The sequence below is a fragment of the Indicator indicator genome, chromosome Z (assembly GCF_027791375.1).
Source record: "Indicator indicator isolate 239-I01 chromosome Z, UM_Iind_1.1, whole genome shotgun sequence".
Taxonomy (NCBI): Eukaryota; Metazoa; Chordata; class Aves; order Piciformes; family Indicatoridae; genus Indicator; species Indicator indicator.
The window spans coordinates 36,437,380-36,452,690 of record NC_072053.1 but is presented as its reverse complement, the minus strand read 5'-3'; the positions used below and the strand labels follow the sequence as shown (position 1 = coordinate 36,452,690).

Here is a 15,311-nt window from a genome sequence, read left to right as displayed (position 1 = left end):
ATTGCTGGGGCTGAGGCAGGTGGCAGGACATGAAAGCCATTTTTGCTATCACTGGAGCCTTTTGCTGGGCTGCGGCCTGAGGTGCAGCTCTGTGATGTCCCATCCTTCTGAATGCTCACAGCAAGTGCGGAAGGCCCAGTGCACTGTGTTGTATTTCCAGCTGCAAAGCAACAATGCAATGACTTCTAGAAGTTAGGTGAAACAGTTGTGTTTGTTTCAGTTTATTGATTTTTTTTTTAATTTTTTTAGGAGAACAGAGAGATTTCTGTGAATCAAAAAGTGGCAGTCAGGAGAGGCCAAATAAGAGAGAAGCTATCTCATTTGTAGTCCCTCAAATACATCTGAGAGAAATGTGTATGCAGTCACATATATTTATTTTCACTTTGGTGTTCAACAAAAGTAAAACACTGTTGTTATTTCTCTTGACTCATCAGTCCAGAAGTTGATATTTATCTTGGACTGGTAGGAATATTATTTTTGTATTTGCAATACTCTGCATTATTTTCAGATACCAACATTAAAATACACAAAAGGCCATTACAAGTAAAATATTATATTATTTGTACATTTTTAAACAATCTGGTATAATTAATGCAAAGTAATCACCTCCTTTCTGCTCTGCAGTTGTTTGTTGTTCCTTAGTAAACTGAGGGGAAAAGACAGTAAAACACTCGAGCAAACATAGTGCCACATCCATTGAGTGTGTATTTTAGATTTAGTGGAGAACACTCACAGAGTTCAGTATTTCACCAACCAGAGTTTCTGGTTGCTGTTAACTCATTGTCCCATTGCTCATTTGTTTCTCAAAATCATGATTTTTGGATTCCTGAGACTATAGAGAATCGCAGCTTTTATTGATAGTTTTCAGGGAGAGAAAGAAAACATCAACCAAGTATTGTCTGAAGGAATTAAAGAAAGCAACCTACTGTTCATATTGGGGAAAAAAAATACGTTTTGTAGCCAGCATCAGAATAGTTTATTCATATAAGAATTTTGGGGTATGAATGCTTGTGACTAGAGTATCACTTTTGATCTAAGAAGGCCTAAATGTTGCACTAAGCCATTTTTACATCATGGTGCTGTAAAGTATTCTGAACGCTTTCTGCTACCTTAGTGCAGTGAGGTACGAGGCAGCAGAATTAGACCAACCCTTGACTTTTACTTTCTTGTTATTACTATTTCTTTTCACTATCTATGAATTTAATAATTTATTTGTGAAGAACAAGGTCCCAACTTCCTTTTTGCTTCTGAAAGAGCTCAGAAAGCATAGCCACCGTTTTAGAGTAAATAGGATTAGTTTGCTGTAAACAATACTGTAGAGAATAATTTTGTTTCTACTTTATAATCTGAGAAAAAAAGGTCACATTTTGTTCATGAATTGAGAAGCATTGTGCCTCCTTTGTGATAGGTAATTTTATGTGACACAGGCTATTTTAGCAGTGGTACAAAATATTAGTAAGATGATCTCTGCTACACTAATAAAAAGGTGGAAATTCTGCTATTGTCAGTGCACATATAGAAAATTGGTTAAGAGTAAAATCTTTTTCATCAATCACACATACACATTTCAACAAAGCCTTAGCATAAAGTTTGATTTGGGGGTTATATTTTATGCATTGCAACCATGTTTTGTTGGCAAAGGCTTTGCCAGCAGTTTCTGCTTGGGAATCATAATCGTTGGCTGAAATAATTAAAAGAATGTTCAATGGTTTATTTATTTGGAGTAATATTAATGTATTTGCATTTAAGTTCATGCATACTGTAAATGTATGCCTTGCATTTTTGTGACTATTTTATCATACTTATTTTTTTCCCATACAATAAGCATACAGTAGGGATTAAGTACTCTAGTCAGTGTCTAATTTTGTTTGGATGTGTTGACTTCACTTTCTTCAATGGCCATTTTAATGTAGTGTTCTTCTGTCTCATACGTACTTTCTTGTGTCCGTCCATTTACTATCATACTGATAGTCCTGTTTCCTTAGGCTGCTAAGCAGTGTTCTGATGGTATGATTGTAGTGCACTGTATTTATATCTTTCTACCCACTCTGGAAGTAATACTTCAGACACTTCTGTGACCTTGATGGTAGTAACCTCTTGTGAAAATTACAGACTTAGTCGACTGTTCTGAAATCTTCTATTAAGCTTTTTGAAAATTAAACCTATACGCTGTATGTATTCTAGGTGTTTCACGTGGTCCCAGCCCCGTCAGCCTTGGAAACCAGGACACCTTGCCTGTTGCAGTAGCCCTTACTGAGTCTGTTAATGCCTACTTTAAAGGAGCAGATCCCACAAAGTTAGTTAAATAGTGAAATGTTTTGAATGTGATAAGTTACAGTGAGAAAGAACATTGTTTTTACTTTTACTATTTTTGGGGAAAATGTATGTACATTAGAAGGGGTATTAAAAGGGTTTTTTTCCCTTGGTATAAGTGACAACAGTGGGTTACTGCTCTGTATTGGCCTGCATCCCACTGGCAGTTCATATATCCCTGCTTTACAAAAATGCATTCAGTAAGAACGCTGAAAATGAGAAGGGTTTTTATCATAAACAAGTAGGTGCTACATGTAAACATAGGCATTTAAAAGCACCTCATCCTCTCTGTTATGTGCCTCACTATGCTACTTGCCTAAGCATAGTTGTGCAATATTTTCACAAGACTACTGTATGCTTAACCAGCTAAACTTATTTTTGTTTACTTAATTCATCTCACTTCCAAGTTGAATGTGACAGTACTTCGTCACATTACCCCTTTTGAAATTAATTTTCTGGGTTTAATTCAGTTCATCAGATTGTGAAAGTACCCAATTGATTTAAAATTAGATTTAAAACTAGGCAGTTAAGGAGCTGCAGTGAAACTGATGTTTTCATTCTCTTCTAGATGTATTGTGAAGATTACTGGTGATATGACAGTATCATTCCCTAGTGGGATTATTAAAGTCTTCACCAGCAACCCATCTCCAGCTGTGCTCTGCTTTCGAGTGAAAAACACAAGCAAACTAGATCAGATTCTTCCCAATGCGCAGCTTGTATACAGGTTTTGTATATTTTAATTACTATCATAATATATTACATTATTTGTAAAATGTGAGTTGTTGTGTATGTAAATCAGAATTCCCTACAGTCCTGTTGATTTGCATATTTAATTTCCTGAATTAATCTTGCTCAGCTCAATTCTCTCTACTGCCACTATTTAAAATGTCAGCAATTACTGGACTTGAAAATTGTTCCAGGTATAACAGGAATCATACAAAATAGTTTGTAAGTACAGCTGTGTTCTTACTTGCATCTTATATTTTATTTCTTTATAAAGTAGTATAAAGATTAAATTAAATTTAGTAAGATTAAATCATGAAACAGTAGCTTTAAACAGAAAACCCATAGTAGGAGCTACACCTAATCTCTCTAGTGTATTTTTAAGGTGTGTCATTTCTATAGTGGATCAGACACATAACTGTATCTGCTTGGAAGAATTCTTAATTAAAAAGGCTGCTATTAAGTAGAATAATTGGTGAATCGGTTCTTAGAGATCTTTTAAAAGAAAAAAAATCTGGAATTATTTAGCAGTCATCTGTCTCAGCTGAGCTTTTTCTGTTTCACTTACTGGAGAAATTATTTGAAAACAACTCTTCTTTTTTTAGATGTTGCATTTTTTAAGTTACTGAAATAAAAGAAGGTCAAACCACATGCATAATTGGGGTTTTGATCATACTCTGCAAAGGGTATCATTGTGGCCAAGAGGGCCAACAGCATCCTGGGGTACACTAAGAAAAGTGTGTCCAGCAAGTCTAGGGACATTCTCCTCCCCCTCTACTCTGCCCTGGTGAGGCTACACATGGAATATTGTGTGCAATTTTGGGCTCCCCAGTTAAGAGAAACAGGGATGTGCTGGAGAGAGTTCAACTGAGAGCTACAAGGATTGATTGCAGGACTTGAACATTTCTCCTATGAAGAAAGGCTGAGAGACCTGGGGCTGTTTAATCTTGAGAAGGCAGAGAAAGGGATCTTACCAACATCTGTAAATACCTGAGGCGTGGGTGCGAAGATGAAGCTGATGGTCTCTTTTTGGTGGTGCCCAATGATAGGACAAGGAACAATGGGTACAAGCTACAACACAGAAGGTTCCACCTTAACACGAGGAGACACTTATTTATAGGACGGTGAGAGGGCACTGGAACAGGCTGCCCAAAGAGATTGTGGAGTCTCCTCTGAAGATGTTAAAAGCCTGCCTGGATACGTTCTTGTGCAGATTGGCCTAGATCATCCTGCTTTGGCAGTAGTGTTGGACTCAATCTCTAGAGGTCATTTCCAAGCCCTAACACTCTGTGATTCTGTGATTTCTTTGGTATTCATAGAGATTAAAGCTCTTAGTAAGAGTGATATTTGTGGTGGTGTCAGAATTTGTGATTAAAATTGCATTTGGTTGTGGAGCAGCAGAAAGATTTTACTACTGGTTTCATTTATTTAAATTGTGGAAGGCCTCTGCAGTGATAAGTAGGTGTTTGTGCGTTTACTGAAAATGGAAATTTCATTAATCACAACAGCACATTGAGAACCAAAATCTAGGTAATTGGACAGACATAAGTCACTGTTACAGGACATTCAACCCATCGTTGTCATATTTACTGTGTTTCAGGTGCTCATTGTCAGTTTTCACTCCCCAGGCATATTCTGCTCTCCCCCTTAAGATGAGTGCAGTACCTCACTGCATCTACAGACAGTAGGAGATTCTTGTGCAATTTGAATTTTGTTTCTGAAACAGTTTCCTTAAAAGCTTCATCCTAACTCTATATAAACCTGCAGCAATCAGAACTGAAAATGTTCTTGGTCTGCAGCACTCTATGCACCAGTAGCTCCCAAGCAGATTTTGCCTCTGCTGTCACGTGAACTCTTACCTTCATGGAGAAGTGATCTAATAAATTGCTACTCGGATTGAATGCAGTTATCCGAGAAGTAATTGTTTATAATGATCTGAAAATCATTATAAAAATTCTGAAAGCCTACACTCTCCACAGGTTTTTGCAACTATGGTAACACAAACAAGCACAAATCGTAATTTACTGTGTTAGTGAAACTGTGCCACAGGCCAAGCTAATAATGATTTTAAGATTTATTCCAAACTGGGTAACGTTCCTTTTCAGTTACCACTTTTATCCCCACCTCCCACACATCCTTATGGCACCCTATTGTATTTATATCACAGGCATGGTGTTATATGTAAAATCCAAACTGAGCATTAACTACTTCTTGTAATGTAGATCATTACAAGGAGGAAACTCGCTGCTTCATAACCTGGAAGGAGAATTCTCACCATATACAGCAAGAAGTTAATTTGTCTTAATATTTAAGAAAGTACAATTATGTGTTACAAACCATGAGAAGAAAAAATTTGCTTGTAACAGTGAAGAAAGGGAAAAATCTCTCACTTAAAATTCTAAACATGTAAGTCTATAATAATAAGACTCAGTGTCACCATCTGACTCCTGCTTTTCTTTTTCTTTGTAGTGATCAGTCACAAAGTGACTCCAGTACTAAGGATTTTTGGATGAACATGCAAGCTATAACTGTCTACCTCAAGAAATTATCAGAGCAGAATCCATCTGCATCCTATTACAATGTGGATGTTTTAAAGTATCAGGTAAACATTTTTTTCCATTTGGAATTTTTTTAAGGAGCTTTGGCAGGCTTGATTAGCAACAGTAAAATTAAAAGAATGGTTCTTTGCCTGCTAGCGTGCAGATGAGCTGTCATCCCTCATCTAAAGCAGTGCTGGGTATGGCACTATTTACAATGCATAGGCTTTGTCTAGGCGTAGTGCATTCCGGCTATGCTTTGTGTCATTTCTTTAGATTCATGACCCATTTCAGCTTGTTAGCATGTCACTCCAATTCATGTGTGCAGGGTTCAAGTGCTGCTCCTTTAGGTATTTGCTAGCAAAGTGGCATTGAGTGCACCCTCAGCAAGTTTGCTGATGACACCAAGCTGTGTGGTGCAGCAGACACGCTGGAGGGAAGGGATGGCATCCAGAGGGACCTGGTCAGGCTGGAGAGGTGGGCACAAGCCAACCTCATGAGGTTCAACAAGACCAAGTGCAGGGTCCTGCATCTGGGTCAGGGCAATCCCAAGCACAAATACAGGCTAGGCAATGACTGGCCGGAAAGCAGCCCTGAGGAGAGGGACTTGGGGGTGCTGGTGGATGAGAAGCTCAACATGAGCTGTCAGTGTGCACTTGCAGCCCACAAAGCCAACTAGATCCTGGGCTGCATCAAGAGAAGTGTGGCCAGCAGGTCAAGGGAGGTGATTCTCCCCCTCTACTCGGCTCTGGTGAGACCCCACCTGGAGTACTGCATCCAGTTCTGGAGCCCCTGTTACAAGAGGGATACGGACATGCTGGAAGGTGTCCAGAGAAGGGCCATCAGGATGATCAGAGGGCTGGAGCACCTCTCCTATGAGGACAGACTGAGAGAGTTGGGGCTGTTCAGTCTGGAGAAGAGAAGGCTCTGAGGTGACCTTATTGTGGCCTTCCAGTATCTGAAGGGGGCTACAAGAAAGCTGGGGAGGGACTTCTTAGGCTATCAGGTAGTGATAGGACTAGGGGGAATGGAACAAAGCTGGAAGTGAGGAGATTCAGACTGGATGTGAGGAAGAAGTTCTTCCCCATGAGAGTGGTGAGAGCCTGGAATGGGTTGTCCAGGGAGGTGGTTGAGGCCCCATCCCTGGAGGGGTTTAAGGCCAGGCTGGATGAGGCTCTGGCCAGCCTGATGTAGTGTGAGGTGTCCCTGCCCATGGCAGGGGGGTTGGAACTAGATGATCCTTGTGCTCCCTTCCAACCCTGGCTGATTCTATGGTTCTAAAGTCACATTTTTTTTCAATTTAGTGCGTTTGGTGAAGCCTTCTCTGAGTTTGTGTTTGTACTGTCCTTGATTTTGTAATTGCTTCAGTTTTGGATGCTGTAGCTGATGAATTGTAATATATGAGAACATATGACGTTCAGACCTCTCACAGCATAATGGGCATCTCATCCTGCAAACCATTGACAGGCACATAAAGGACAGGAATGTCATCAGTAGTCATCAGCCTGGATTTACCAAGGGAAAGTCATGCTTGACCAGCTTGATAAACTTGATAAAATGACTGCCCTGGTGGTTAGAGGAGAGCAGTGGATATTGTCTGCTTAAAGTTCTTGAAGGCTTTTAACATGCTGTCTCCCACAGAATCTTCACAGAGAAGCTGGTGAGGTACAGGCTGATTGACTAAACACTGGGGTGGACTGAACATGGGCTGAATGGCTAGGCCCAGAGGGTGGAGATCAGTAGCATAAAATATAGCTGGAGGTCAGTAACTAGCAATATACCCCAGAGGTCAATACTGAGTTTATAGGCCTCATTTAACAGCTTTGTTAATGATCTGGATGGTGGGGCAAAGTGTCCCCTCAGCAAGTTTGCTGATGGCACAGAACTGGGAGCACCCTCGGAACACTTCAGAGGGTCATTCAGATATCTAGAAGGACCTCAACCAACTGGAAAAACGGACTTACAGGAAACTCATGAACTTCAATAAGGGAGGAACAAGCCCATGCACTCTGATACATGCTAGAGACCACCCATCGGGAAATCAGCTTGGCAGAAAAGGAGACACCGTGTTGAACATGAGCCAGCAATGTGCCCCTGCTGAAAAGGCAGCAAATGGTCTCCTGTGCTGCATTAGGAGAAGCATTGCTCTTAGGTCAAAGGGTGTGATACTGCCCCTCTGCTTGGCACTGATGAGGCCACACTTGCAGTACTCTGTCCGTTCCTGGGGTGTCTATTGCAAGAGAGACAGGGACGTACTGGAGAGAGTCCGCAAAGATGATGAAGGGACTGGAGCATCTCTCCCATAAAGAAAGGCTAAGGGAGCTGAGACACTTCAGACTGGAGAAGAGAAGACTTAGTGGAGATCAATATATACAAATTTCTGAAGAAGGGTGTAAAGAGGATAGAGCCAGGCTCTTTACATTGGTGCCCAGTGACAAGACAAGAGCTGGACACAGCATGAAACACAGGAGGGTCCCTCTGAACATCAGGAAACACTTTTTTCCTGTGAGGGTGACCAAGCACTGGCTCAGGTTGCCCTGAGGGATGGTGGAGTCTCCACCCCTTGGGATATTCAAAAGCCATCTGGACATGGTCCTGGACAGTTGACTTAAGGTGGCCCTGCTTGATCAGGGTACTTGTACCTGATCACCTCTGGCACCTCTGCCTTCCAGCCTCAACTATTCTGTGACAAGATGTTTGGGGTTATCATAAAAATTCAAGACAGGCAGACTCACCTCAAAAGGAGAACAGGTGCTTGCTAGGTCTGCATTGAAACAGTTGAACATCTGAGACAGCTCTTTATATGAAAAAATAAATAAGCCTGTCAGTCCAGCTATTAGTACCATTGCAGTGTCCATATCCTCCCAGTATAGTTTAAAACCTTGGCATACTGAATCTAGAAAAAACATGTTGGGCACACAGAATTCCTTAGAAAGATGGAAGGAAAAACACATCACTTTGGATTTGCAGCCCAGGAAGCCAGTTACATGCTGGGATGCATAAGAAGAAATGTGGTCAGGGAGGTGATTCAGACCCTCCACTCCATTCTTGTGAGACCCTACTTGGAATACTGTGTTCAGCTCTGCGGTCTCCAGCATAAGACAGACATGGACCTGCTGCAGTGGGTCCAGAGGAGGTCTGGGAGAATCAGTCTGGAGAGTTTGGGTTGCTCATCGTGGAGAAAAGACAGCTCTCGGGGTGGGGGGAACCTTATTGCAGCCTTTCAGTGCTTAAAGGAGAACTACAGAAAGAGATGGGGAGGGATTCTTTATCATGGAGTTTAGTAATAGGGCAGGGGAAATAGTTTTAAGCTGTAAGAGAGCAGGCTTGGATTAGATGAAAGAAAGAAATTGGATTAGATAAAAGGAAGTGAGGGTGGTGAGACACTGGACCAGGTTGACCAAAGAAGCTGTAGATCTCCCCTCCCTGGAAATGTTCATGGCCAGGTTGGGTGGGGCTCTGAGCAACCTGATCCAGTGGAACATGTCTGTGCCCAAAACGGGCAAGTTGGCCCTAGGTAACCTTTAAGATGCCTTTCAACCCAAACCATTATATGATTCTGGGATTGCAGAAATGAGTAGTGTGGAAGTGTCTTATCTATTTAAGGTCTTTACTATCAGGGAGAAATAAGGCATTGGCATGCAGAAGCCCTGGCAGACAGAAAAGATTCTGGGCTGCCAAGGAAAGGTCAGAGGGGACACCAGGACATGACCTAGGATTTTCCTCAATTAGAATAGGAAGCTGGTAGAGATGTGGCAGTGCAGTATCACAAGCTCAGCTACAGAAGCAGCATGCAGCCCTCATGTTTTGAATAGGTAAGAACTGTTTTGCTGACTGCCTGTCCCATAATGACAGGTACTAACCTCTGCTCTGGCTGCATGGGCAGACAAATTGATATGGCAAACAACTACTAAGGATGAAGTCATTTTGCCACAAGTATGCTTCTTTTGTTTTAGTCTTGTGTCCTGCTTCACATAAGACTCAAACTATTTTTGCCTTATAAAACCAAAACAGGAAGGAGTCTTCTGGGCCAGGAGTGTAAATTTCAGTTATTGCAGTTTAAAGTTAAAAGAATGGGAATTACTTTAGACTGCAGCAGTCTTCAGAAGTCTGTGATTAAGGACTCAGAGGACAAATACTCTCTTGATCCTTTGTCAGGATTTAGAGTTACATTCATTACTATCATTCCTCAGTTCTGCCCAAAAGGGGAATAAATTTAATTAGGCTACCTTCTCAATGGTTTATTCTTTTACAATGGTTTGGTTTTTTACAGGTATCTTCAAATGGCATCCAGTCTACTCCTTTGAATCTTGCAACTTACTGGAAATGTAATGCTAGCACTACTGATGTGAGAGTGGATTATAAGTACAACCCAGAGTCTATGAACGTGCCTAGTGTGCTGTCTAATGTCCAGGTTGTGGTACCAGTAGATGGAGGAGTAACAAACATGCAGTCACTTCCACCTGCAAAATGGTAAGAGTAATACTTTCGGTTTTATTATTTCAGATTTATTTCAATGTATCATTAGTGTTGAAGCCCAGAAAACGTCACAGGAAGAAACAGATAATTTTGTTTGCTTGTTTAATAAAATGAGACGATATACACCCATTCCAGTGGAGTAGTAATATACAGCTTATGATATTTTTGTTGTTTGCTTTCTTTCAGTCAGTAGACAGGATACATACTTCTAATACAGTAATTCAAAACCAAAATCTCTTAATGGTTAAAAACATTTTGTGTGTGTGTATAGATATATCCATAAGAATATAAGGATTAGAGAGAGAGTAGAAAAAAATGCAGTTGTTAAAAAGATATCTTGGGTTTCTAACTTAAAAATTAGCTTATAATTGAAATGTTTTTAAAATTAATTTCAATAGCTGAGGAGCTTTTTATAAGCCAGATGTCATTGTCTCTCAATTCAAGAGTCAAACATATTATTATCTGACTATTAGCTACCTGCCACCACCTTAGAAGCCTGCATTTACAGTAGCACCTGAAAGTGAGGCAAAGATCTAAGGTAATTATGTTTCTACAAGCTTGTGAAAACAAGCAGAGGGTAGTGGAACTAGGCAAAGCCTAGAGCAAAAGGTGAGCAGAATCCAGCCACTGTCTGTGGTTTAGCAGCACATAGATACTTGCCCAGCTGTCATGTAATTCCTGGACTGTTTATTTCAAAGAGGGTCTTTTTAATATGAAGAGGGCAAATAAGTTGAAGGAAGTTGGGCTTTGTTAGCCTTGTTACTTGTAGATTAGTTTACCTTATAAAGCAAGGTTCAGAAGAATAATTAATCTGATGTATTTATCAGGTAATTTCTAGAGGCAATTCATTGATATGTGTTAATTGGACAAAGTAGTTGCTGAGCCTAGAAAGCTAACTAAAAAAAAAAGTCATGTCCCAGGCATCTCTAGTATTTGTGTTGTGCTGCCTGTTTGGTTTAGTGGATTAGGTGGTGGGGTTTTGTTTTATTAAAAATAAATGTCTTGTAACTTGACCTGCAAGTAACCACTAACATCTGTGCTGCACAAATGCCTATCAGCCCTTTGCACTGCTCACAGCTTTCAGTTGCTAACTTTCTTTTGATGGAACTGCTGCGTAGTGCTCCAGGAGTTAAAATGCCCTGTCAGCTTAGAGACTCTGGTGCTTGGTGCTCTTTTCTGACCCTTCATAGTGTCAGAAGTTAGCTTAAACTCTGTGCCACTTATGATAACTCGTTTTACTAGAATGGAAATGGAAATCCTGGATCTGGTACCTGTTGCTAATCCACTGTTCTCTTACAGGAACGCAGAGCAGATGAAAGCATATTGGAAAATATCAAGCATTTCAGAGAAGTCTGAGAATGGAGGCAAGTTGAACTCCTTTGTTTTCTCATACAGAAACATTGTAACAGTAAAAAACTAATCATTTTAGCCTTTACCTCCTCACACCTGCGTAGAGGTCTTTGCATGTTCTGTTCTATTTACCTGTTCATCTTTTCTCATTTAATTTCTTCCTGAGAAATTCTTTTAATAGCAATTGTAAAATACAAATTTATTAATTATTTAAAAAAAAAAACAGTGAAGTCCTCTAAAAGCAGTTAGTAGCTCTAAAGTAATTAAATAATCACATAAATGCTCTTTGGTAATTCAAAGGAAAATATGTTTAGTATCTTTGTATTTTCAGACACTGACGATTGAAATAAAGTAGAAAGAGAGGTTCCCCTCAGAAAACTTGAGGGGAATTAAAAAAAAAAATTAGAAAAACCTCTGCTGAAACAGACTAAGCAATCCTTGAATCTTGACTAGCATTTTGAGGTTGCTAATTCTGACCACACATGACTGCAGGAAAAAAATTAATCTGTGCACAGCTGCTCCAGAGTGGTCATCTATATAGCATTGTGTAAGGTATCAATTGGTGTCCTCTGCCCAGCTGCCTTTCTGTGAGGTCCAGTTGATGTCACAGCCCTTGCAGCCTCTGCAGGTGCAATGTTTTATTGAAGCAGAAAAAACAGGAGCTGAAGGGAGGCATCTCATCCTCAGAACTTTGTGTGGGGAACTGAATTTGTGGTGCAAAGGAAAGTCCTTTAGCCCTGCTAAGAATTTAATGAAGGGCATTATGAAAGTACAGATTTGCTGCTAAATCTGACTGGTTTCATAAAGATACCACAAGCCTGAGAAAGGAAGACATCTTCCATTCCTGCAGAGGCTTCAACGTTGTGATCATCATTCAAACAAAATCAGATAATTTTATTTGACAGGTTGTTGATATGATCTGGTGTACTTTGTTGTTCCCTGACCTCACAGTTCTTTGCCACCTCTGTCTTCTGTTACTATTATGTAGCCTTCTTGATTTTTTTTTTTGTTGGTTTTTGTTTGTTGGTTGTTTTTTTTTCCCTCTCCACCATTTTTAAGCTGTGGAGTTTCTTTAAAAAAACAAGCAAACAAACAAACAAAAAAATACACTAAAACATAAATGCAGCCAGCCAAAGAGCTACCATACACCTGCACAGCAGCATAAAATGCCGGTGGTGCAGATGGCATCCTACATGTGTTCTTGGATGTGACTTGCAAATAGGCCACTGCTTCTGCTATATTTACATCTCTTCCCACAATCTTTCATCCCCTTTTCATTGAATATAAACACATACTACTCACAATTCAGTGTTTAAGAGAAAGTAATACTATACCGGTCTTAGAAACAAAGAGAGAAGTTGCACAAACACTTAATATTAGGACAAATATCTTTAAGTCTTCTTTATTCTCTTGTACACAGTGGTAAAATGTTTGTTTGTTTGTTTGTTTGTTTCCTTATGGTCCAACACAATTACGTGATCTTCAGTTGCAGATAGAGAACAAACTTCCTAAGCACTTGACTATATGAGTTTACATACTTAAAGTGGAAAGCAGTTAACCCAAACTACGACAGACACTACTGAATAAACTAAATGGACCTTAAACCAAATTTATCAAGAAAAAGCCATGGCATAAAGCAATTTCATGCATTAATTCCCACTTTTACCTCACTAATATTTCAGTTACCTGCTTTCCTCATAATTTAGCAGTTCATATTGACTAGTAGTAGCAAGTTCTTTTTAAGTGAAAATAGTTGACATTCATTATTCCATTATTAATGATTTAAATCTCTTTTTTCCATCATATTTTGCAAGAATAAGAAAATACTTGCTTAAAAACTAGAAAAATAGACTAGAAATAATGTTTTGGGCAGGTTTAATGGCTCACATTGACTATAGAAACATACTTACAATAATTTTGAACTGTTAGTGCTTTCTAATAGCATCAATGTGATGGTGCTTCAGCGCTGCCTATAAAAAATAAGAAATTTCTAGAGAAAAGTATTTAATCAGACCTTGTCTTTATCAGAAAAAGTAAGACTTCCTTCCCTCTGGGTACACTGCTCTACAGCTGCATTTCTTCCAATGCTTTTGTTCATGTATATTCACGTAGACAGATCATGACAACATTTAAATGTTGTGATGAACTTGCACATCTGCTAATGAAAAATACTGCATACAAGTACAGGTGGTATTAAGTGCTAACAGAGCAGCAAGCACAAATGATTATAGGGACCAACCAGAGGTAACAGGCCATTACCAGACTGTCTGATACACACATTCATGATACTCTTGCAGAGATGAGTGTTATTTCTCTTTAAACCATTCAGTAGTCATTGCTGTAAACAGTACTGGACAAAACTAGACTTGTCCTCTCCTCTTTGAATATCTACATAGGATTGCTGCTAGGAATAGCCCTCAAAAATCACCACGTTAATTTCACTTCTTATACTAAAAGTTTTGGGAGATTGCCTTGTTTTGCAAAACAGCCAGCTTTTCAGTTTTGTTATTTTTAAGGTTCTGGATCCCTCAGGGCAAAATTTGAAGTTTCAGAAGGACCTAGTAAACCAGCAACACTTGCGGTGCAATTCATTAGTGAAGGAGGCACCCTTTCCGGAGTAGATGTGGAGCTTGTAGGCACTGGCTATCGGCTTTCTCTCCTGAAGAAGAGATTTGCCACTGGTAAGACAATATATTCTATAGTGTTAAATTATAAAATACAAAACTGTTAAGTGATGCATAAATAATTACCTTTTGTTAAAACATGGCTGAAGACTTTCACAGGGGGTTTTTTGTTTGGTTTTTTTTTCATAGTTACATAAAGTGCTCCAAGGAAGGTACTGACAAAAAACTTATCTACTGACTGCAAAAAACTACTTTTATTTTTCAGGGCGGTATATGGCAGACTGCTGATGTACCTGTGAAAGTCATTGGATCAAAGGAGTACAGGAAGCTCACCTTGCCCTCTATCCTTTTCAAACACTATTTCAACATACATTAATTTTTTCAAAACATTAACCTACTTTGAGGCCGAACTACAGAACAGAAAATGCACTTTTAAAAGTCATTTTGCAAACTTTTTATTACTTTATAATAGCACTGAAGTTAACTTCAACACTGTCTGTAAATGATCAACTGCAATACCTGGAAAAATTTGTTTAAATTTTTTTAAAGTTTATATAGATGAAGTCAAAATAGTAATCCATAGTTGTAACAAAATGTGTCAGTGTGAGCTGAAATTCTGCCCCCCCCCCCAACAATAACCAGGCTAGCCCAGTCTGGAAGCAAATGAAGGTTGCATTTACAAAATTCACAACATTTACAATATATATACAATCAACAGAAAAGCACAACCGATCTCCCTTTGCTTCCCCCCGAGGGGACCCTCCCAAAGGGGCCTCCCTCTCCCAGGAGCTTCCCCCTCAGACCCCTGTTGAACAGAAAGCAGAGTTAGTTAGAGCAGAAAGTAGTTAACTTAGCTGCCAAGGTCAGTGTGTTATCTTCAGCCAGAAGAGAAGAAGAAACAGCAGCCATTCAGCCCAGCAACTGCCCCTACTGCAGAACGCAGAATGTGCAGAGTGCCCACTTTGTTTTGGGTAATAGTTCTTAAACATTTCTACCTATCCAATGGAAGTGTTTAGAACAATCAGTATTTTGCTTTCTTACACCCATGTGACTTATTCACATTCTTTCACTTTCTCTGTTCTGAACTTTGCAAGGAAAAATTAAAAAGACAGTTTCAAACCATCACAGTCCACCCCTTCTAAACAGTTCCATTGGCTGCTACTATCATTTATCTAATCTAAAATAATATCTACAACAATAGGTGAATAAAGACCATAGTCCATTCCGGCTATCTCAGATGTAGGTGATTCAAAAGAGTCAAATCACAGGAAAAACAGCAAACAGC

General features: G+C 39.5%; 1 protein-coding gene across 1 annotated transcript in view; it reads left to right on the top strand.

Moving 5' to 3' along the window:
• FCHO2 (FCH and mu domain containing endocytic adaptor 2) overlaps window positions 1–14,667 on the top strand; it is an 89,530-nt gene extending 74,863 nt beyond the window's left edge. The window contains exons 20-26 of the mRNA XM_054397861.1: window positions 2,185–2,296; window positions 2,882–3,037; window positions 5,506–5,638; window positions 9,847–10,046; window positions 11,352–11,416; window positions 13,919–14,083; window positions 14,292–14,667. Of these exons, the coding sequence (XP_054253836.1) occupies window positions 2,185–2,296; window positions 2,882–3,037; window positions 5,506–5,638; window positions 9,847–10,046; window positions 11,352–11,416; window positions 13,919–14,083; window positions 14,292–14,314 (854 nt within the window). The 3' untranslated portion in view covers window positions 14,315–14,667. The remainder of the gene's footprint in view (window positions 1–2,184; window positions 2,297–2,881; window positions 3,038–5,505; window positions 5,639–9,846; window positions 10,047–11,351; window positions 11,417–13,918; window positions 14,084–14,291) is intronic.
• The last annotated feature ends 644 nt before the right edge of the window (window positions 14,668–15,311 follow it).